General features: G+C 43.9%; 1 protein-coding gene and 1 long non-coding RNA gene across 4 annotated transcripts in view; one reads left to right on the forward strand and one right to left on the reverse strand.

The window, feature by feature from the left end:
- The window catches only part of LOC106732175 (uncharacterized), a 34,848-nt gene that overhangs the window by 8,620 nt on the left and 2,865 nt on the right, over positions 1–23,363 (forward strand). Inside the window, exon 2 of the long non-coding RNA XR_001368439.4 lies at positions 21,374–21,514. This is a non-coding gene — a long non-coding RNA (uncharacterized LOC106732175). The remainder of the gene's footprint in view (positions 1–21,373; positions 21,515–23,363) is intronic.
- Positions 13,736–23,363, reverse strand: part of ITGB6 (integrin subunit beta 6) — a 92,399-nt gene continuing 82,771 nt past the window's right edge. For all 3 annotated transcript variants that reach the window (XM_014574716.4, XM_014574719.4, XM_006111648.5), the window contains 2 exons: positions 21,805–21,971; positions 13,736–17,130 (listed from right to left, as the gene is read on the reverse strand). In XM_014574716.4, coding sequence (XP_014430202.3) covers positions 17,029–17,130; positions 21,805–21,971 — 269 coding nt within the window. In that variant the 3' untranslated portion in view covers positions 13,736–17,028. The remainder of the gene's footprint in view (positions 17,131–21,804; positions 21,972–23,363) is intronic.

The raw sequence follows: 23,363 nt of genomic DNA on the forward strand, positions 1-23,363 counted from the left end.
TCCGTTAGGATTTCCTGAGGGACGCCAATGCGGGTGAAGATGTTCATAAACTCAGTTGCTACACTCTTGGCACTCATGGAGCGTAACGGCACTGTTTCAGGCTATTGGGTCGCGTAGTCTCCTACCACAAGGATGAACTGGTGTCCGGCAGCACTCTTGTCTGGGGGGCTGACTATATCATCACCAATCAGCTCAAAGGGTACATTCATGAGTGGGAGGGGAATCAGCAGGGCTTTCTCGACGGACTGAGGTGTAGTGAGCTGACACTCCAGACAGGAGGCACAAAAGTTTGCCACCTCCCTGTGGATCCCAGGCCAAAAGGGGTGAGCCAAGATCTGGGCCAGCATCTTTTCCCTCCCCAGGTGTCCTGCAGTGGGCATGGCATGGGCAAGTTGCATGACCTCCCTCCCTCAAGGGTAGGCACCAAGAGCTGGTGGTGCACTTCTTTCATTTGTGGGTCCTTCTCTACCCAGTATAGACAGTGTCCCTGAATCTCAAAATGGAGGAAATGCTCCACTTGATGGGCGGGTTGTGGTCTTCTCATTTTATAGCCACCTGGTCATAGGCTTGGCTCAGGATGTTGTCAGCTCATTGCTCTCCCATGAAGTCTGAGAGGTGAGTTAGGATTGTAGATTCAGGTAAAAGGGCTGGGCCCTTCTTTGGCTGGCTGGGGGCCTAGTCCATCTGGACTGGCACTGGGAGGTCCCCTCCCCAGGATCCACCACTTCCTCCACTCCCACAAGAGTCGCTGTTTCCACTTGACTGGCCTTTAAAGTCTGGGGTTGGCACTCCATAGAGAAGGGTTTCACCAGTTCCAACAGCAGTTCCCCAATATATCCCCAGTCCCTGCTCAGTATCACTAGGTAGGTGAGGTTTGGGGCCAGGCCAACCACCAACAACTCTTCACACCTTCCTACCCTTAAGGTCACCTGGGTGCAGGGGTAGGTTTTCACGTCTCCATGGACACACTGCAGCCTAATAGTGCCCTGAGGAGGGCCAGGGTTATGCATGAGAGTGTGCCGTGCCAGATCTGAGCACAAATAGAGTCAATCAGCCTGATTGCTTTCCATTTATCCACAGTGGGACAATCAGCGTTGCAGGATCCTGATGGTGTGTGCATATTTGTGGATTCCAGAGCTTTCTGAAGTTGTATTCCACGTACAGGCAGTCCCTGGACCAATGCCCAAAGCCCCAACACGTAAACCACGAGTCCTGATCCTGGGTGGCTTTAGGGTTGTCCCCTCTGGGTACCCGGGAAGATGTGTCTTGGGAGGCTTCCCCGATCCTGGAGTTCAGTAGGGGCCCCAGCTTCATGACTAGTGGATGCATGATCTCCCAAACAGGGACACAAGGGGCTCGTCCTGAGTCTGGGAGTTGGGGTATATGGGTACTTCTGAACCCATGAACCTTTGGGACCCAGGGAGAGGTACAGTATGTCGAGGTTCCCCCAGCCCTGGGGCCCCCAGCTAGTTCTGTCTGACAGGGTCGTGGTGCTCTTGGTTGTTCAAGGGCCCTGTCATCTCTGGGGTCCTGGCCGCCAGATAGTTCTCCATCTGTTAGACAGCAGTGACTATGCTATCTGGGTGGTTCTGTACAACCTATTCCCCCTCCCAGAGAGTAGGATCTGAGTAAATTGTTGTGCAGGATCTGCTTGGTGACTTGCACTTCTGTCTTTGTCTCTGGCATCTCCAGCCTGTGTCACGCAGCTTCTGAGTGATGAGGTGGCGTCAGGCTCCTGGTTGGTACTGTTCCTCCTGGAAGTGTTGTCTGAATGTCTCTTCGGAGATGTTCAGGGTGTCAAGGATTGCTTTGATCTGGGCATAGTCTTGAGCTGCAAGTGGGTCTAGTGCATGGTACGCCGTCTGGGCTACTCCAGTCGGGTATGGGGCCAGCACAGCTGCCCACAGTGCTCAAGTACACCAGGATACCACAACCACCCGTTCATATGTTTCCAAAAATGCCTTGGGATCATCGTCCGGCCCCATCTTGATGAGCTTAATAGGCACTGGTGCAGGTGTAGGCAGCTTTGCTGGGGTCATGGGTTGTAGCAGGGAAGTCACGTGCTGCATTAGCTGCTATTGTTGAGCTGCTAATTCTCTATTGAGCTATTGCTGGGCCATCTGTTGTAACAGCTGCTGATGTTGCTCCTGGTTGGCATTTTGCTCTACCATCCACTTCAGCAGCAGCTTAATTTCTCTTCAAGGGCTGGGCATGCACTTGCTTTTTCTATTGTTGTCTCTTTAACACAGCCCTTCAGCAAGGCTAGGGCAGTATCCACATTCTCCACCACTTGTGGCTGGGTCTCCCTGGCTTTGGGGTGACCTAGTGATAGGTCCCAGAGTTAGCCAGCAGAAAAAGGGTGAAGACCCCTGCCACTGGTGCCCTGACCTAGAAACTCCACCCCACTATTTGAGTATAGTACTTGTGTTTGGGCGTGACCCCAAGAGTTCAGATTCTCTCTTTAGCTAGGGTTTTAGAAGGTTGGAGGCTTACGTGGTCCTGTGGCTGTCCAAGTGGACAGACTTTGTTTTCTGTCCTACAGGCAACAGAACCACGCTTCTGTCTCCTTGCTGGTTAGCCCCTAACTGAGCCAGGGTCCTTCCTTTTATCCTGTCTCCAGGCCTGGCATTGACTACAGGTAAAGCGGAGCTGGGCTAGATGGCCCAAAAGGCTTTGTTTCACCCCTGTAATGTCAGGCTCTCTTCTCTTCAGTGCCTCACAGAGGGTTTGTTTTTTCTTCTTTGCTCCTTACCTGTGTGTGGCCCCCCGCCTCCAACTAATTTTGTACAGGCACCTTTGTGTATTTGCTGCTCCCAGCCTTTTTCCTTCTCAGGGGTTGTCTACATGGGTGCCTGGCCCACATTACAAAGTTTTGCCAGCATAACTATGTTGGATACAATTGTGAAAAAAATTGCATCCCTCAATCAACATAGCTATGATGGCAAAACCTCCTAGTGTTGTCAATAATTATACTGGCAAGTGTCCTTCTGCCAGCATAATTTATATCAAACAGGGATGTGGTTTAACTATCCTGGCAGAATTCCCTTTGTCAATACAAGCAGTCTCTCCACTAGATGGCTTTTTTTGGCGTAGCTATATAGGTATTCATATAGGTAGTCTAACAAGTTTTAGTGTAGCCCAGGTCTCAGGAGACTACATCTGAATCAACTCATGGTGTGAGTTTAAAGTGCATAAATTAAAGTGCATTAAATCCCTGCATGGATGCTTACATTCAGAAGTGGCCTTTAAGGAAGATTAAGCTACAGTGAACTAAGGTTATTTATGAATTAGAGCATCCACGGGAGGGGGGGGGGGTTCATGCTGTTTAATTTGTGTGCATTTACTTCAATTTTCATTGATTTGTTTTTAACTTTCCTGAGTGTTCCCATGTAGGCAAGCCCACAGTTAGTCTTCCAATTGCTTCTTGGTGGGCAAATTATTCATAGTGAAAAATTTATGGGGGGGGGACGACACTCTACTGGTACAAAGTCCCTGTAATCATGCATGCAAAGATTTTAAGGACACAAGGGATCATTAGATCATCTAGTCTGACCTTCCTGTGTAACCTAAGAAATAAAACCATCATAGCAGTCACTTCTGACTTCAAAACCTATGAACATATAGAACATATGTGCTCTATCTGTCTATGTAATAGGTGGTTGAACCTGCACTGAGCTTGGTAGCACCAGTATACAGTACTAGAACAGACTGAACTGAGGGGGACAGCTTAACAAAGGAAAGAAAAGGGGATATAGGAGTCTGTATAGAAGTCAGAAAAGAAAACAATGTTGCTGAATGGTACAGAAAACAGAGGAAATTAATATAGAGTGAAAGTTCTTAAATACTGCTATTTTGATAAAAAGGCTTTTCCCCACTTAATTCCAACAGTTCCTTGATTTTCTCTTTATCCTTACAGACCACTTTCTTTTTTTTTTCTGGGAAACCTGTGGTGGTTATAGTATGTTCCCTTGACTTGGCAATGGTTAAACAGGTCTCCTGCAGCCTGAAATAAAATCTCTTTGGGGGGTTGTTATATAGATTTCTTACCCTGAACCTGAAGTCATTTGGGTCTAAGTCTTGAAGTCAGTGAGGCCATGTCTACACCAGGAGATTATTTCACATTTACTGAGTTTGACTTCAAGGCACCCGATTTTACAAATTCAAAGTTCCAAGTCCTAACTACTGGGAAGAATTGAATATAGTTTAAGGCAGGCTCCATTAATGTGGACATGCTACCTTGGACTCAGAGCCCCAGTAAGCACTCTGGGGATCTGTGGGAAGCCTCCCAGAGGCCAATTAGTTCAAATTAGCGGCACCGGAGTGTCCACACTAACATTATTTCAGACTTACAAGTTCAGGAATAGTGTCATGAAAAGCAGGACTACTGAATTTGAATTCTGCATCCCCCTATTCTGGAATAATGGGCTTGGTAGTATGGACGCATCACTTACAGAATCTACTTTGGGGGGCTATTTTTTGGACTAAGATCCTAGTGTAGACCAAGCCTAGGAGCAGGATCAGGCCTACACATGTAATTTTGATCTAATGGAGAGCAACACAAATGGCACCATTTTCCTTAAGGTAATCTGTTAGCTTTGAGACTGAAAACTGGTGGTACAGACTCTTCCCCAGAAATGTGCTGAGCCCAACTATCTCTAATTCAATTGACATATGCCATTTCTCTTTGCATTTAGCATTAACTTATTACATGCCCCGGGCAGTTGGTGAAGCTTCCACTTGGAGAGGCAGTAGCTTCCCAGCCCAGACCCCACTCCCTTTCCCACCATCTCCCGCCTCTCTTCCCTGCGCATCCTGTTTCCCTGTTCACTGTGCTTGTCCCCTTCCCTGAACTCAAGCAAATTATTTTTGAAAAAAACCCTCCACTTTTCTGCTATTTCTTTTTCAACAAAATGAAGCATGTTTTGTACCATGTGCCAGATACTCAGAAGGTATCCAATTAATAGCACTAAAATGGGGAATAAGAAATGTCAGTCACAGGTTTATTAGATACTCTCATAGATGATATACAGGCAGCTTGCAAATGCCCCAAACTCCTCTCATTGATCCTGAGGAACACAGAATGGCAAGCACCAGTTAAAGCTAATTGAGACATCTCTGTCCTTTCTTCACACAATCAAACAAGGTGTCAGGCTTCACCCTGAGCTGGCATTTGTTCTCTGAGAGGAAGATGCTGACTAGAATCAGACTGTAATGTAAAAGTTGCTACCTCAATTCACTTCTTCATACAAAGTAGTGAGGGCTTCTTATGTCGACTGTTTCAATAGCAGTAAACACCTCAGACAGTGAATAAGAATTGCCAAAGGACATGCCAGTAAAATATAGGCTAGCTGCTGCTTTAACCTATTCAGCTCACAGAACCAAGAAGGTAAAATATCCCACTGAGGCAGCATGATGGTGACAGCTTTATGCATCAGACTGGTAGATCCAATATTCCCAGGGGTGAAGGAACCAAATGCCCAGCCCTGTTCTCACCAGGCAAACATAATCTACCAACCACTGGAAGGAGTTGAGACTGAAAAGAGCTAAGACTTATTCTACCAATAACTTTTCTCTTCCTTGCCACCACATTCCTCTTCCCCCTGCCCCCACTTTCTTCCCTCCACAATCTTTCTCCTCAGGCTCCCACTGCTCAAGATCACTGCCCTCCCCACCCAAGAGCTCTCCCTGCACTGACCATCACAGAATTTGAACAAGTAAAAAAAAAATTGCCCCAGCTCAGGCCATTGCTTACCTATGGGAAAGATCTGAAGGGCTCCATTCCTCCTTTCCATTTATTGTTCTGCCCAGTTCCACTTGGCCAGAATGAGGGTATCTGCTGCCACGAATGATCCAGCCCTCCCAGCAGCATATATACTTACTGCAAAAACTGCGTAAGGCTGGCCTACCTGCATTTTTGACTAGCCCTTTGAAAAGTGATGATGGGGGAGGCCGGGTGGAGCCTTACTCTCACTACTCCTGCTTCTTCTGGCAAATTGCTCCAGCATCACACAGGGGGGAGTCATCATCCTGTTATGCTATACAAAACATGCAAGATCTTTTATAGGGGAGAAGGCAGTACACCGCATTTATTGAGAATACAACAGTTTGCATATGCTTTTCAGTTACCACCCCCTCCCCATACACATACACACCATGCACACAGTCCCGCAAGTCAATGTTATATTTACTAGTCCAGAGTCTGGATCAATCTAGTGGCCAGCCAGATTGATCGCAGATGGGAGCCGGTCTTTGTTGGTCATGATCCAATGCTCCTGGAGTTGGTGGCAAGATGAACCAAAAGTCCCATGGCAAAGCACCCTGCTTTTATAATCCTCTTTCCCTGTTGAAGTCTATGGATTCTGCTGTGTCAGTCTGTGACTGGTTACTCCTTAATCGGTGTTATCTTTTAATGTTAATATTCCAAAACACCTCTGAGAGGTCATCCTATCCTGGATTGTTAATCAGTTGTCTTTAGGGGTGCCAGCCTTCACCTTTAGAACTGTCAATCTGCCCCCTTCCTTGATGCACGCTGGTGATTTTCCAATGCCGATGAATCTGTCTTCACCCCACATTCTCCCCTTTCTCTTTTGACCATCTGGCTTTAACCACGGCCTTCACACCTTATCTCTTCCTGATGCATACATCTCTCATTCACACAAACAGCCTTTCACAGAGACCTTCAAAGGTATGCAAACAGCAGTGTTTTATATTGAGCAAAAGCAAAAAGCATCGTAAATTAAACCTTACTAAATCTTGTGCTCAAAACAGTTCACATTGAAGGCCTGGGTCTTCAATATTTCTAATCTCATTAACATAGACACAATACAAAATCCTGTCTCTCAAATACTAAATCTTAAAACAAAGAAATGTATATTTAACTATAGGGCCTAATGAGCGTCACTAGAAAAAAGGGTGGCTAGGAGGATGAAATTAAGTTATACATGGTTTATATTAAACCTGAAATACAAATATAAAAATTCTACTCCTACAATCCCATTAAGTGCCAAATTGAAATTCTCCTGTAATCCAGGAGCAGTGGTTAGTGCATGAATAATGCGGAAAGATTTTGAAATGGTAAAAAACACTTTGCACAACTGCACTTCTCAGCACTTTCTATCTGATGACATCAAAACACCTAACTAAAACCAATCAATTTACATAAATTCCTGTGAGGCAGGCAAGTATTATTATTATCCCTTTTTTCAGATGGAGAAACTGAGGCACAGGAGAATTAAGTTCCTTATCCACTGTTTTTTTAAATCAGTGGAAAAACTCCCCTTGAGACCAAGCCTTAAATGATGGGTCCAATGTTATACTGAAAGTCTGACACAGGAAGGTCATTGAGAAAACCCCTCATCTTCACATTTCTAGCAGAGGGGAGCACAGGCCGCTGGCTGCTTTGAGGTGGGGAGATCACCCTGAAACCCCAGCTTCCCCCAATACAAGAATTCCACAGTGAGGCTGCATCTGACTCTGACGCAGTGTAAGGCTGGCCATGCCCCTCAGTGCCAGGCATACCAAGTGTGGCTGGGCAGGCTCAGCCCAGCATGAGCCAAGTGTGGAGGCGGTTATTGTGAGGGAATCTGGGTGTGGGCAGCTCAGTGGGAGAACTGGAAGCACAGGGGCTTGGTGGGGGGGTTCTGGTGTAGGGGCAATGGGACTCTGGTTGAACTCCGTGGAGGAGTTGAGGACGTGGGATTTGGTGTGGGGTGCAGGTGCTGGGAAAGTGGTACTTCCTTTCATAGGAGAGAGGGTCCAAGTGCAACTTGCTGGGGCTCAGAGGGCTGAGGGTGTGGCAGCTTGTTGGATGAGTCCAGGTTTAGGGGAGCAGGACTTGTCAGAGTGAGGGGTAAAGGGGCCTGCTTAACCAGGGAGCCCCATCTGGTGCTGAGGGGACACTGCATGCCAGACTCCTGCTCTCCCCCTGCCCAATTCCTCAGCCCCTTTCCTTCTCCATCCCCCTCCCCCTCACTCCCCATTCCTTCCCCACAGTCTCTTCCCCCTCCTCCTCACCCCCATTCTCTTATTGCACCCCCCCACCCAACTCCACTGCAGGGCACCAAAAACAGGGAGCCTATGGGAGGAGGACAAGAAGGGGAGGGGACTGGGCAGCTCTCTCCTTGGGCTAGGCCAGTGTTTCTCAACCTTTTTTTTTTAAAGTACCCCTTAAAATAAATTACAAGTACCCCCAGTACCTACAGTTTTCAGACACACAAAATTTGTTTGTACCATTGCAACACATCTGTTTAAACAACTTACTCACAGCCAGGTGGGCTATGAAATTTTTGGGTGTAAAAAGTACAAAAATAATAAAGCGCTGTAAAACTTAAAACAAAAATTCGGTTTTCTCCAAATTTCAGTTGTGTTGACGTACCCCCCCCCAGACTTCTTTTGAGTACCCCTGAGGATACTCAGTATCACTGGTTGAGAAACACTGGGCTAGGTAACCCGCCCACCACTCCACACTAGCAAGGGGGAGGGGGACTATGGGGAGCACACGTGGAGAGAGGGCAAGGGGAGAAGAACCAGCAGCAGACTCAGTAGTGACTGGGACAGTGAAACCAAGCCGTTCCCTATTAGCAAGGGAGAGGGAGCAACTGAGCAGGGAGAGTGCAAAGAAGGAGGAAGCCCACTTTGCCCACCATGGGCAAAGCTGCAGGGAGGGGAAGCTGGATGGGGTGAGGGGTGAGCAAAGAGGGGACTGAGCAGGAGCAGAAATCCACAAACAGAAGAGGCGATGGCGGCAGCAGAGACACAGCAAGCTGGATGGGGTGGTCTGCAGAGCAGGGCTAGCAATCTCCTGGAGCCAGTGACATGAATGGAATTGAGGCTGCTGCTGCAGCAGCAGCAGCAGCAGGGAGAAACCATGTGACTGTAATAGGAGCCTTTTGTCTGTGCCATGCAGGTTCAGAGGTGAGCTGCTGAGGAGGATCCCTGCTTCTCTGCCTTCCCAGCTGCCCCAGAGCCTTCCTGAACCACACTAAACATTCCTCAGCAATCACACCTGACAGTTGGAGGCCGGGAGGGGAGGGCCAGGGCCAGGGCCAGGGCCAGAACAGCCTTTGCTGTGCCTTGTTTTGCCTTACAGACCATACGCTCATTACTTTGTTCAAGTTTGGAAGCTGTTATTAAGAAAACTATTGCTGAGAAAATTTACTTTGCAGACAAATAGACCGTAGAAAAAACATCAAGCCACATACCTTTCCTGTCGCTAATGGACATCTCTTGTAATAGTTTTTAAATTAATCAGATTATTAGAAATGCAAACTTGAAATAACCTATTGTATAAATAAAACTCCAAAACATGAAAGGTTGCAGTAAAAATCAATTCCTAGTTCATATCTGCTCTCTTGAATTCTTATTAATAATAATCCAGATTGGAGCAAACTTTAACCTCAAAAGTTATCCACCGCCTAGAGTCTTTGGCAAGACATGCCTTTTTATCATGCTAGCCACGGTCATTATTGTCCTTTTCTTGATATATTTCAATCTTTGCCAATATGAACCATAATGAAAAGAGAGAAGAAAAGTTTTAAAGTATGGGTCATTCTAGGAATCAAGAAAATAAAGATTTATAGAGGGTTGGTGTAGCTAGGATCTGCTATAAATTATGTGCCATAGATACACACTAGAATCAAATCAGTCTCAACTTTCACATCCCACTGTGAAATTTTCTCATTTTGTGCCTGGGAAATATGATAGACTGGCAAATATAATTCTATCAAGGATATGGAGGAACGTTCTCTTCCTCACAGCAGGATATTAACAAATAAGACAACATATATATGAATTTTCATTAGAACGGAAAAAGGAGAAGCACCATACAGATAAAATAGAAAATATGAACTTTGCCCTATAGCTTCAAAGAGAAGCAAAACTGTTATTATAATGATTATTGGAAGACCATTAGCTGTAAACATGTTGTGCACCTTAGGAGTCACTCTATATAACCCCCTAATACATAATCACATCATATTTTGGAAAAACAGGTCGAGTATAAGCTTATTCATTTACCTGAGAGCCTCTTGAAAATAAATAGATCACAAATATAATGTCATCTAGCCATGTTACACCTCATATATTGGCTGAAGAAAACAACACTATAAACTTTATGGCACAACAGAACAAACAAAGATGTTAAATAAAAATTAATTTAAGCAGAACAAATTAAGGCAACCCAAGGGAGTTGGTGAAAGAGCTCAATCAGGGATATGTCAGGACCACAGAGTGCAGCTCTCACTCAGGGGCAGGACCCCACACTTGCCCCTACTACTAGGAGCTGCACCAACCCCAGGGGTGTGGGGAAATGTTTTCCCCACCCATCATGTTGGACTCCGGCCCGAGACCCCTGTCATCGCCTGGCCAGAGGTCAGGAGAAGGACCAGGGACAGCAAGAGGAGGTGGACAAGACAGACACCGTCACCCTGTCCCTGGAGCCGGTTCCTGGCAGCCAAGACATCTCCCAGCCTTGTCTGACACCAGGGAGAGATCTTCAGGTGAGTGCTCTCAGTTTGTCACACACACAGGGCAGGGAAAGCAAGTGCACAGGAGGCGGGGAGAGGGGAGGGGGTCGAGCATCAGTTGGGTTGCTCAGGCTGGACATCGTGCTGAAGTCTGTGCATGTGAAACCATATGCAGTGTTAGCGTGTGCCACGTGGACTCAGCAGGCAGCCCCTGAGCACAGGTGGGATCAGCTGCCAAGCTCAGGGGGGGGCCAGACACATGTCTGGCCCTGGGGGGAGGAAGGGGACTCCCAGCAGACTAGCCACAAGGGCTCAGGCACGACCCCAGCACACCGAGGAGTGCCGCACACGGGCATGCCTGCACATACGAGGCAGCAGCTGCTCCTCTGGACAGCACTGTGAGCCTCAGATGTGTGTGTGTGGACCCAGGGAGGGCCAGGCTGCTCCTGGATCCTCTGATGCCCATAGGATCCCACTGTGGCCAGATATTTCCCTTCCCTGCTTGTCCATGGGCCAGGGGAGAGGGTAGCATGGTTCCCTGGGCACCTTGGGCCCCCTGTGAGGAAGGGCCTGTTGTGCAGGCCACACATGGCCTTGCTCCTGGGACATCCCCCTCCTCTGGCCCGAGGACTGTTGGTAGCTGCTCACAGAGGAGGGCACAGCCTTAGGGAGAGTGTCTACATGGATGACTAACCGCCTCTCCCTCTTTGTGTTCTCCACAGCCAGACCAATGAGACTGAACGCTGAGCCACGCTTTCCATGCCAGTTGCTAGAACCCGGGGGATCCAAAAGCACACCAGGGTCCGGAAAGACCTCTTGTGGCAGCATGTCAGCGTCCTGTGTGACATGCAGCAGACCCTGATGCAGAAGATCCGGAAGTGGCAGAACTGCGCTTGGGACCAGCTAATGCAGCGGTGCGATAGCATGTGTGCCATCATGAGGGATATGATGGCACACCCGCCTGCTGTCGCTGCTCCTGCCAACCACCTTCCTGCTCTCCCTGCTATGCCCATCCCCTCCTCCCCCGGCCCCCAAGTGATGCCCTTGCTCCTTCCCCAAGCAAAGCCCATGCTCCCTCCGCAAGCAATTCCCGTGCCCCTGCTCCAGCCCCTCCCTCCTGCCCATCCTCCTGTGTTTCCTGGATCTACCCAACCCCAAGTCTGATGAGGTCCCCACACCCGCGGTGGCACATCCAGCTGCCCCCCACACTACTCTGAGCCCCTCTCCCATCCCAGTTATGAATCCCCCTCCCCCTTCTCAGCTGTTGTTACTGAAAGATCAATACAGAGTTCGTTTTGTTCAAAATCAACATGTGTCTTTATTCTGAGGTCAGGGAAGGGAGGGGTTGTGGTGGGGAAGGGATAGGGCAGCAAGCCAGAGGCCCCTAAGGGGGATATTCTGGGGAGAGTTACTGGAGTCCTTAAGAGAACCTCTCCCTGAGGTTCTCCCAAATGTGCACGCCGGCCTGATGAGCTTGTTGGATGGCAGCTGTCTGGAGCTGCTCAAAGGGTTTCCCCTCACAGCCAGCGTCTGCCCCCCATCCTGGAAGGACGGTCTCCCCCTTCCTCTCCATAATGTTGTGGAGGACACAACATGCTGACACCACCTTGGGGATGTTGTTCTCCCTCACATCGTGGCGGGTCAGGAGGCACCTGAAACACACCTTGAGGTGGCCAAAGGTGCACTCTACCTGAATCCTGGCCCAGTTCAGGTGGGCATTAAATTGGTCCCTTCTGGGGTCCAGGTGGCTGGTGTACAATTTAATTAACCATGGCACCAGGGGGTAGGCCGCATCCCCCATGATGCACAGTGGCAGGTGCACATCCCAAATGGCAAATTCACGGTGGGGGAAGAATGTGCCCACCTCCAGCTTCCCGTACAGGCTAGAGTTCCAAGAGACACAGGCATCATGTGCCCTGACAGACCACCCGACAAAAATGACAATGAAGTGTCCACGGTGGTCGTCCAGGACCTGTAGCATCATAGAAAAGTAGCCTTTCCTGTTAATATACTGGGTTGCTCTATGTTGAGGTGCGCGGATCGGTATGTGAGTCACATCGATTGCTCCAGCACAATTTGGGAATCCACGGGCAGCAAATCTGGCACATTTGGGTCCAAGTCTCCTAGGCAGATGACCTTCCACAGCAGGATGGAATTTATGGCCCTGAGAGTGCCTTACCTCCATGAGGAAGGCCCTGACAGTGGACTTCCCCACGCCACACTGGTTGCCCACCCCTGCTAGCTGTCAGGGGTAGCGAGATTTCAGATGGCTGTTGTGACCTGCTTCTCCAGAGGGATGGCAGGCCGCAAGTGGGTGTCACATTGTCAGAGGGCAGGGGTGAGCCAGGCACACAGCTCCAAAAAGGTGGCCTTCCGCATGTGGAAGTTGTGGAGCCACTGCTGGTCATCCCACCACTCCATAACCAGCCGGTGCCACCAGCTGGAACAGGTGTCCAGCCTCCACAAACACCTCTCCACAGTGGGTTGCAAGAGCGGAGCCTCTGCGCCCAGGGAGAGGATTCCCAGAATGAGCTCAGGATCAAGCTCAGTCAGGACCAAAAACTGTAGCATGGCTGTGTGGGGCCATCGCATGCCCAGGGGCACCTCCAGCTCCATGGCACAGAGGAAAATGCTGTAGCATCCAAAAAAGCAGGGCAATCACAGCACACCCTGTGAGAGCTTTTCTGTCCCTCAAAGAGGTAGCAACCATGCAGCAGAAGCAGAGAAACAGCTGTCCAAGGGGATCCCTTTAAGCGCGTGTCTCTGCAAGGCTCTTGCACCAGCACTAGGAAGCAACTGGTGTCCTAAAGCTCTGCCTGAAGTGGTTCCACGCGGCCTTTTATGCAAGATAGCATCCAATCAGTGTGGAGGCTATCTTTTGAAAGAGCAGATTGCTTTTTTGATCTGCTTTGCCAGTGTGGACGCTCTCTTTCGGAAATTCTTCCAGAAGATCTCTTCCGGCAAAGCTTCTTCTGAAAGAAGCCTGCAATACATAGTCCTGTTTTTTGTTTCAGCTAGACCAGACTAACACGGCTACATTTCTATTACTAGATGAGTCAGGACACTCCACAGCCCTGGGGGAAGAAGTAGGATTTGGACCTATGCCTTACTATATGCAGTGTATAAAGACTACTGCCCTGATGTTTGACTCCTGGATTCATTACCTATTTTCTGTATTATGTTGTTTCCTGAAATTGAAAAAGCCATTGTGAGGGAATGTAATCTGGAGACACAGTGAATATATATGGTTTTGTAAATCAGAATGAAAATTATTAATGCCAGACAAAATTGCTTAAATTATAATTTTTAATGTATGTCAAATACACACATACAAAAAAAGGGCTATGAACATTCTTTTATTTACTTAGTTTTACTCTTCAGTGAACAGAAGTACATCTATTAACAACGTTTTGGCCTTTCTCCAGGTCCAGCCTTAGGTCAAAACAACATCCATGACAACAACAGGGTAAAAAAAAACCAAACCTTTTAATTCTCCCGACCAACCCCCTCTGCCCAATACCACACATAGACACTCAAAGTTTGAAGAAGAATAAATGGTAGTATACGTTTGCTAAAAGTATCTACAAGATAACAAATATTACCATCCAACTAAAAGGATAAACCCCACTCCCAGAGCTGGGGTAAATGCTACTGGTCTCTGAGCAACATCTTATAATATTCTATGTGACCTCTGGGAAGCTTGCCGCACAGATTTTAATTAAAAAGAGCTTTCAGCACGATCTGTATTTGAAGGGTCTCCTATGGAATGTAAGCTCTTCAGGGCAGGGACTTTCTTTTACTGTGTTTGTATAATGACTAGCACAGATATTTTCCTCCTGGAAAATGGATAGTTTCTCTGTTCTCAGTGATAGTAGTGATTTTGTGATGTGAAGTGCTCTTTAGGAATGGGACAGAGTACCACACTCATCTCTTAGGGGATACTGCACACTGTTCAAATACCAGAAGTTGTTACTTTCATACACCACAAAATTCTCCTAAGCCAGGTTTACACTAGACCCGGAAGGTTGGCTTAATGACAAAACCCCAACAACATAAATAATATAGCTGAAGTTGACATACCTTCAGCCAAGCTTAGTGCTTTCTTCCCAGTGGGAGATTGATAGGAGCAAATGCTCCCATTGGCTTCCCTTACTTCTTGTAATCACAAAATTTGAGGAGTACTGGCGCTGACTAGGTACCCTTATAGTTTTTGATTTAGTGGGTCCTTGCTAGACCTGCTAAATTGAATGCCAGAAGGTCAATCTTTCTCGTGGCAAATAGAGACGTGGCCCTATATGTAAACTGGTGACCTAAAGATGAAAGGCTCTGCTTCCTATTACTGATCATTGAGTCAGCCATTCTGAAATCTAACTTAAAACATGCTTAATAAAACAACAAGAATTTTGGTTAGTTTAGAGACACCAAATAGAAGAAGCTTTTTAATCTTTTAAAAATTATTCTCAATTGATACTTTTGTGTTTATTGTAAAGTACAAGTAATATCTATTTTACCTTTACATTCGTTCCATTGTTCAAATTCTGCTATGCTTACTTGTGCAATAATCCAACTGAAGTCAGTGGTAAAATCCTGACCTCATTGAAGTCAGTTGCAGAACTCCTATTGTCTTCATGATTTTGACTCAGTGGAACAATTCATATGGTTAAAGAAGTAGGATTTCATATGATATGAAATTTTCACTGACTTCAGTATGAGTGCAAGAACTGCAAATCTGGGCTCTCTGCATAAACATAGCTTTTACTATTAGTTGGGCAAGAATACCTAAAAGTACAGATGCTTAATTAACTTGTTCCAGTTCCAGAGATTAGATTTATAGTAAACCCTTCACACTGAAATTATTTCACATGCTGTTATATTGTCTCACCTTATTTCACTGTCCTTCAGTAGACTTTGGATCAGGCCCCCAAAAAATCAGGTTTTAGTCAGACCTACCTGATAAATCAATTCACACCACATCCCGTATTTGCAATGTATGGATATAAAAACTTGAAGTTACACAGGCTGTTCAAATAAACACCTTCAAGGATTTTTAGATCAAAATTGTAGTTTAATACAAGGAAAAATATTGGTTTTGTTATTCTGTGAATAGGCCAACATGTTGCTTTTTAAAAAATGTTTTCAGATAACATGTGTGTCTGTTGTAAAAACAGTCTGCACTCTGAATCTCTTTACCATGAATTTCAGGTTAAAACATTTCAGAAGAAATGATTAGTTAGGTAAATATAGCACCCTTTTCTCTCTCTAAAAAATTCTTGATGGTGTAATTTGTATTTTATCTCCTCAACTGCTTTTTCTTCAGTTTTGTGCCTGCCATCACAATTTTTCTTTTTACTAAGGATCTATGGCAAATAGATAGCAACTCTAGTTAAAAACTGAGCTTTTAAAATCATTATTAAAGTCACTGTCATGAATAGCAAGTGGAATTAGTAATTATTAACTGCTTATTTGAAAAACTTCCAAAAAAGGGCTGAAGTTATTCTCTTGTACTAGAATAAATGGACTGACAGGTTAAAATACTCTGCTGCTATGGATACCTAAAGTATTATTTATGTGTGTTATCCACAAAACAGTGCAATTATGGGTATGATATTAAATCTATGTTTTATGCATGAAATTTTCTTCTATGCAAAGGGCTTGCACAATAACCTGTACAGCTCATAGGTTTATCGTTTGAGTCTAATTGGGATTAAATGGCACAGGATCTCTGCACAGGAGTAGGATTTTTCAGAACTCCCAGGGCTATCTTCATGTTTAAAGCTGCCCAACTGAATTTTCTGAACAATGACAAACATTTTTATTTTGTATTAGAATGTCTCCACTAGAACTCAGAGGAAGCAATCTGGCTATTTTTAAACACTATTCACTTTTGGCAGTGCCTTAAGCGTGAGTCCTTAAAGAAAAGGGTAGAACACCAAAGGGGGAAAGGAGACAGGCAAAGAAAGAGGGAAAGGCAAAGAGGTTGCAAAGATATTTTTATAAATTTTGGATTTATGTAAGAAAGGCTACAAATTCAGTTGTTACTGATTAAACCAATACCAAAGCCCATAGTCTGGCATCAGGACTCCCTAAACTTCCTAGAATTGCAGACATTATTCTTGTCATTCATAAATTCCTGTCTTTTATTTTATGTAAGCCAACAGTGTGGACTGATTGTGTCTGGGCATGCACCATCTGTGTGGCATTGTATCATGTACAATGTGCAGTAAAATTCACCATAAATAGCAAATACAAGATAAACTCAGGAAAATGTGCTTATTGATGGTGAAGTTTTATTTTCTTTGTGGAGTAAATTCCACAGAACTCTTCAGTGCTTTTTCTTTAAATCTAATTTGTAGGTCTTAATATTAAATGTGTTGTTTTGTAGCATTCCTTTTGTAGCAGTTGTTTACAGTATCTTCAATACACACAAAATATATTTGCTCTAGCTGAATTTTTGTATCACTAAGATGTGCCAACAAATGTCCATGTAATCAGTCATAAGAAATAAAAACGAAATAGTGCTTTTACATTTTCTGTCAGTAAAACTAATTTTCCAGTGTCTGAAGTGCTAATAGAAATCTGCAGTAATGTCCACTTTTTGCTTTTCTTGGTGCTTGTAAGTTACATTTTTAAATGTGGTTGTTGAGCCTCTGTACAGGGGATTTGTTCCCTAAAAACAACAACAACAAAAAGAAAAAATGCTAGTAAGTTAAATGTAACTTTTCGTAAATCTGCCATTTGATCATTGACTCATTACCGCATGTGTGTAGATGCAAACCATTAACTTTAATCCTACCTCTTTGGCTTTAGAGCAGAATAGGTCACCATCAATGCTATAAATGATTCCTGAACTGATTCAGTCTGATGATGCAAGCCACACACAAACTCAGTAGTACCTTTCATTCCTAGTATGTGGAAGTAATGTGCTTATTGCTATATTACCGAATATAACATTGTAAATTTGTCATGTAGCGATCCATTGAAGATCATAATAAGGCATAATGATGATCAGTCTACACAGAGTGTAACAAATCAAACCAGAACTAGGAAAAAATTAGCAAATGTATCTGTCTTCCACGTTAAAAAAACAAATCTAGTTAAACAGTATGTTATCAAAGAAATACTTAACTATGTGTCTTACATTATTTTCATGCAGAAAGTCATGACTGGATCCTTCCAGGAGGAACAGACTGTAAAAAGTGTTTTCTAAAAAGAGTCATTTAAATTGTTTATGCTGACATCATTCCCCTACTTGATCTCTGCTGGCTACTCAAATGAAAAGGTTCTTTTCCCTCCTCCCTTGATAGCAAATGTAGCAGAGGGGCAGATAAGTCTAAAACTTCACAGCTGTAATCACATATAACTATGAATAATCAAAGGATAGATTTATTATTTCTCACACTTCAGAACTATGGGCCAAGTAAAAATAGTAATAGTTGTGTTTTATAATGATAGTAGAGACACGATGTACACTTATTATAGAATAAAACAGTTTACATACGGGAGAAGTCATGCATCAGTCCCCCTTCAGACAATGTGCTTTGTTGGTCTGCACCTGTGGAATAAGACCCCTTCCATTCATATCCAATAGGGCTGGCAGCCACTATGGGCTCTGGGGCTAGGCGAGTGTGTATAGGGAGGACCAGCTCCACAACCCCAGAAGGGGCGGAGCCAAGGGCTGGCAGCTGTTAGTGCCACCCTGATAGTGGTGTGCCCCTTGTTGCCATCAGAGCCATGCCAAGTGCCTGGTGTAGTACTCCAGTGGCAATACAAGGTGGTCCAGGGCTCCAGTGACCACTGCCTTTGAATCTCTGGGCCCTGGGCCCCCTCCCCTATTGGCAGGTCTGCTCATATCAGCGGTTTTGTGCTATCTGAAACTACAGACCTCCTGCCTTGAGGATTACAAAGATGTCCAAGTTCTTACCGCACAATTACCACCCACGAGCTAGTGTGTTCCTTCTCTCCTTAATCACCTTCCTTAGGCAGGCACCTAAAAGATGCCTCCAGCTGGTATTTCTGCTTTCAACATTGACAGTCCTTAATGCTCTCCATTACAACTCCAAATATTTCAAGTAGAGCGTGTCTAATTACACAGATGGTATAATTGTATTTTGCAGTACAGTTTCCTGAATTATTTTTAGAAGATTTTTAGGCAAATTCTCTCCATTCTTCTACTTTTCCTCATTTCTTACAACCCTGAGGTGAATCCCTCATGCCTACCTTAGACCCACAACTGTCTGGTTGCAACATTCTCAGCAGTTTGTCAATGTTATTATGACTTGAACTCTGGTTAGATTCAGCTGCTTGAAGGCAATGTGTCATGGTTCTCATACTGGTTCCCTCTATGATCAACACTAGGAAGTGCCTTAACTACCTCCATAGTCTGTGTGCAAAATGGCATTAATCATACTTTCCTACATGTGGATTTGTTAGTTGATGATAGAGAAGTGCTTTGAAAATAAAAGGTGCTAGACAAATATTCTTGGCTACTGAATATCAGTTCCAGCTTTAATTAATAACCCAGTTAAATACTCAACATTTTATTTTGGTTACAGATTTTTTTCAAAAGCATCACAAAGTCTACACAATTTCAATTATGTGGTAATCCTAAATAAAATGTTTTAAAGTCACTTGGGGGTGGAAATGATTCACCATTAAACTGTTCAGTTAATTATAAAGATACTACTCATTTGTCAAGCCTGTTGTCCTTTCTTTAAAACACAGATTTGTGCCAATTAGTATATGTAATATATATTTATCAGAATTTGTTCATTGCCTCTTTCAACCATGTTTAAACAAAGCTATAGCAACTCAATAAGCTACAGTTGATATTGCATGTCTTTTCAGGTCTGCTGGCAGGCCAACCCATTTTTATTGCTATCAACAGAGTGAAATGTCACATAACACTTTTCTGTTTGAATAAAAATGTTTTCGCAAAAATGCTATTTTTACTCTTCTATATGCACAAAGTACTAATGAAGCAGTTAAAGTGATTGTTTTATAGGAATTTATTAAATGTTTTAAATTTTACTGTTATTTGGCCAAGCAGAGAACTAAGGGGAAACAAGGGCTCCATTTTGAGTGCTCTGGGAAGGGGCTTGCTTTTCATCCTGTTCCCTGGACCTTAAGGGAGTGAGGGGAAAGTGCTTGCATTCCGTGCATTCATTTTACAGCAGGCTACTCCCCCTCTTACCAGCCGGGTGTGAGAGGAATGTACGGAATGCAAGCACTTTCCCCTCACTCCCTTAGTGTCCAGGGAACGGGATGAAAAGCTAGCTGTGTCCCGGAGTGTATGGCTACTGTCCCCACTACGTGCCCGAAATGGTACCCTTGAGGGGGAGTAAGAGCTGTTGTTGCTCTGACTACAAGGGGAGAGCAGAGAATCCTCAATCACTACTATAAGAAAGTGGGGTGTGTGGAGGGGGAGTTAGGAGATGGATGGGGCAGGGAGTGGGAACCTTGAGTTCACCATGCCACTCACCATTCAGAATAGCCGGCTGAGTTCACAGAGTGGGGGACCAAATAAAAAAAGTGGTGCAGTAACTTATTGTCCATCAGAGGAAGGGGAGAACTGGAATGGAGTTGCAATTCTGAGACCTAATGCTTTTCCAGAACTTATCTTGGAATAGCACAGTTGCACACTGATCCCTGCTCTGGGCTTCATGGTTCAATCTAGCTCAAAGTGTTTTGCAAATTAAACTGTGAGCTGCTGAGTGCCTTCAGTCTTCATAGCCAACTCACATGATCAGGCTCTCTGATTTTGCTTACCCGTGTAGTACAGGCATTTCTGGGGCAAAATGCATCAGGTATTTAAAAGATAAGTTTCAATCTTGGAACAAAGTTACAGTTTACACCTATCTCCATAACATAAGAACAACCTTCCTGGGGCAGACCAACGGTTCATCTAGCCCAGGATCCCATCTTCCAATAGTGGCCAATGTTAGGTGCTTCAGAGGAAATGAACAGAACAGGTAATAATCAAGTGCTTCATTCTCTGTTGGCCATTTCCAGCTTCTGGTAAACATGCCCAACACAAACATCACTGGACATGGGGACAGTTCAGATCCAGAACCTTGACTTTTGGGAGTTTGGTTCTGCTTGTTATAGAACTTTAACGGTACACAGTAAACTCCATTAAATAGTTTAAGACAGGACTGAGGAATACCATATCTGAGAATACTGAAAGAATTTAGATAAGCTGAATGTAGCTGAAGTTTGGGCAAGTCACTTCGTCCCTGCTCTTGTAGAAGGTTTCCTGGGACTGTTAATATAATATGTCAACATCAAAGCTACGTATGACTTTTGGAACACAACCTGAAACAGTGAGGAAAACCTCTGTGGTTCCAGGGTTTGGATGAAAGTGAGGCTTCTTTATCTTTTACACAAACTTTTAGGTGAAGTTCAGAATCCTGAACCTGAAGTGCATGCAAACCTCAGAATGCTCAGATGGCCTTTCACTTCCACAAGAGGACTCCTCCCACCACAGTGGTAGAAGACATATACTGTCCAAATTCTATTCTATTCTACTATACTGAGATACTTAGGACTGTACCACATTGTTAATTAGAAAAGGCCAAGGGATTTAGAGGGCTAACAGTAGGCATGTTAATGTTCTTTCCAGTGCCCTTTGCATGGGCTCACTGATTTTCCCTTCAGAAGCTCCTTTATTTCCCTGCTGATGGCTCTTTTTTCTCCTACATTTCCCTTTTACCAGCCTTAGCTAACCCCAGATATTATGAAAAAAATATTGGAATTAAATGTACCTATTTTTCATGCTCAAATGCTGGAGATTATTCAGTAAATGGTTCTGCTGAAGTTTGGCAATTGTGATGCTACTCTGGATGAATTACTTAGTTAATGAATTACTATTTAATATATTATATTACATTAAAATAACTTCTACTCTTCTCCAGAAAAGTTGACTCAACATGTGGCTCCCAGCATCTTTCATTTAAAGACTACTGCAAAAGAGCAAAGTTCCAGGCACAGGAAACAGGGGGAAAGGAACGTATGATACTTATCGTCACAGGACTGTGCCTCTAATCTTAATCAAGGTATTCACTGACAGATATATATAATATTATTCATTAGATGCCCAGTTGTTTGTTAAGAAAACAATATCTCATTGCATAATATTTGCACATGGAAGAAATAAAACAAAGAATAGTACCATGAATCTATTTTTCATTCCTTTCTAAAGCCCCATTACAATTTTTAATTATAGCATGCTATACATGAAAATCTACTGACGGAAGAAATTTGGAAATCTGTCCAATTCCTTTATTAATTGTGAGCTATTGAGCCAGATCTTAGAGACTTGTGTAAAATTAATGCAAGTACTTACCGTTTGCCATTTGGCCTTTGATCTTTCTGCTTCAAATTTGGCAACCTCCTTTCGGTCTTGAAAAGAAACTAGCACTTTCCATATACACAGTAGAACAATGCCAATCAGAAGGATAGCAAGAGAAACACCCAGCATTATCATTGGAATATTTGGAGGTTGTGGGCAATCTGTGGAAACAAAGCAAGCTAAGAGTATTAGTCACAAGTATAGCTAATTAAAAACCTCTGAGAATAACCTGCTGGTTTTCATGGCTGTGTGTTGCATGTGCCTTTTCTTTCATGTATGTTTGCAGTCCCTGAACACAAACCCAGGAATTCAAAGTGAAACTCAACAGAAGCAGTTTTATCGGAAGCTCCCATGGCCAGAAGGATTATATTGAAAGCATAAAAAGTATTCACTTCATATGATTTCCTTAGCTCTAATACAAAATTAACTAATAGCTTCCAGATGGAGGTTCTTTGGAATACATTTAGAACACCAAAATAAAAATACAAAAGTGCTTTTCTTAAAGAAACAGGAAACGTGGTTGGCTAAGTGGAAGCATGAAATCTCATAATCTCACTTCTGGATTTATGGTACTCAGGAATATTGCAGAGGGAAAGATGCTCCATAGATTGTCATCTGTTGAGTGGGTGACTAACACAGGGATACAGCTTTGGTGATATGGAGAAGCTAGGGGAAATGGCATCTCAAAAATAAAGAAAAAACAAGATTCACTTTGAAATGCCGCAACCTTAGATATAGGACTCGGACCGGACTCCAGTAAGATTAGAGCTGCTTGGAAAAAGTTCAAAAATTGAAACACTGGGAGATTATGTTATTTTTGCAGAAACTACAGTTAGGCAAAAAAGCAAGGGAAAAAATCCAAACAATATTGAAGTGACTCATTTCAATATTTTAAAATTCTGTATGATATCTTTATATGACAATATTCAATGTAACATTTTTAAAAAGTCATAATATAAATGAAACATCTTGAATTTGTCCAAATGAAATGTTTTGAGTGATCCAAAATTATTATTTTTCTGGAATTTTCTTTCATGAAGAATTTTGAATTTTTCAGTTTTGGTTTTCATTCTGATGGAAGCCAAATTTTGAAATATTACTAATTCTTTGCAAAACAGAATTTCCATTCTCCACACAGGTCTAAGTGAGATATAGAAAGACTTCTACTATTTTCCAATGTCCACTGCTACAGTATAAACAGTATTCCTAACTTAGCTCCCACTAGAGTCAATGGCAAAACTCTCGCTGTTTTCAGCAGGGCAAGATCAGATTCCTAGAAATGACAATGAAGCTGCTTTGACTTTGGCTTCATTGATTCAAATCTACTCATTAAAAATACTCACATGGTCTTGCCCACATGAATCCAGTCAGTTCTAAGTTCTGAAAAGATGTTACTTTCAGCCCTATCTGAAATGATAAATGTCCTTTCCATTCATGACCAAACCTCATGAGTAAAGATGGAGTGAAGATAAGCAGAAGTACTGGATAAGGAGATATTGCATCAAATCAGATGCCCAACTTTCAAACAAAAGAATGTAAGTAGACTCTGGAAT

Source organism: Pelodiscus sinensis, chromosome 7, assembly GCF_052426305.1.
Source record: "Pelodiscus sinensis isolate ZL-2025 chromosome 7, ASM5242630v1, whole genome shotgun sequence".
NCBI lineage: Eukaryota > Metazoa > Chordata > Testudines > Trionychidae > Pelodiscus > Pelodiscus sinensis.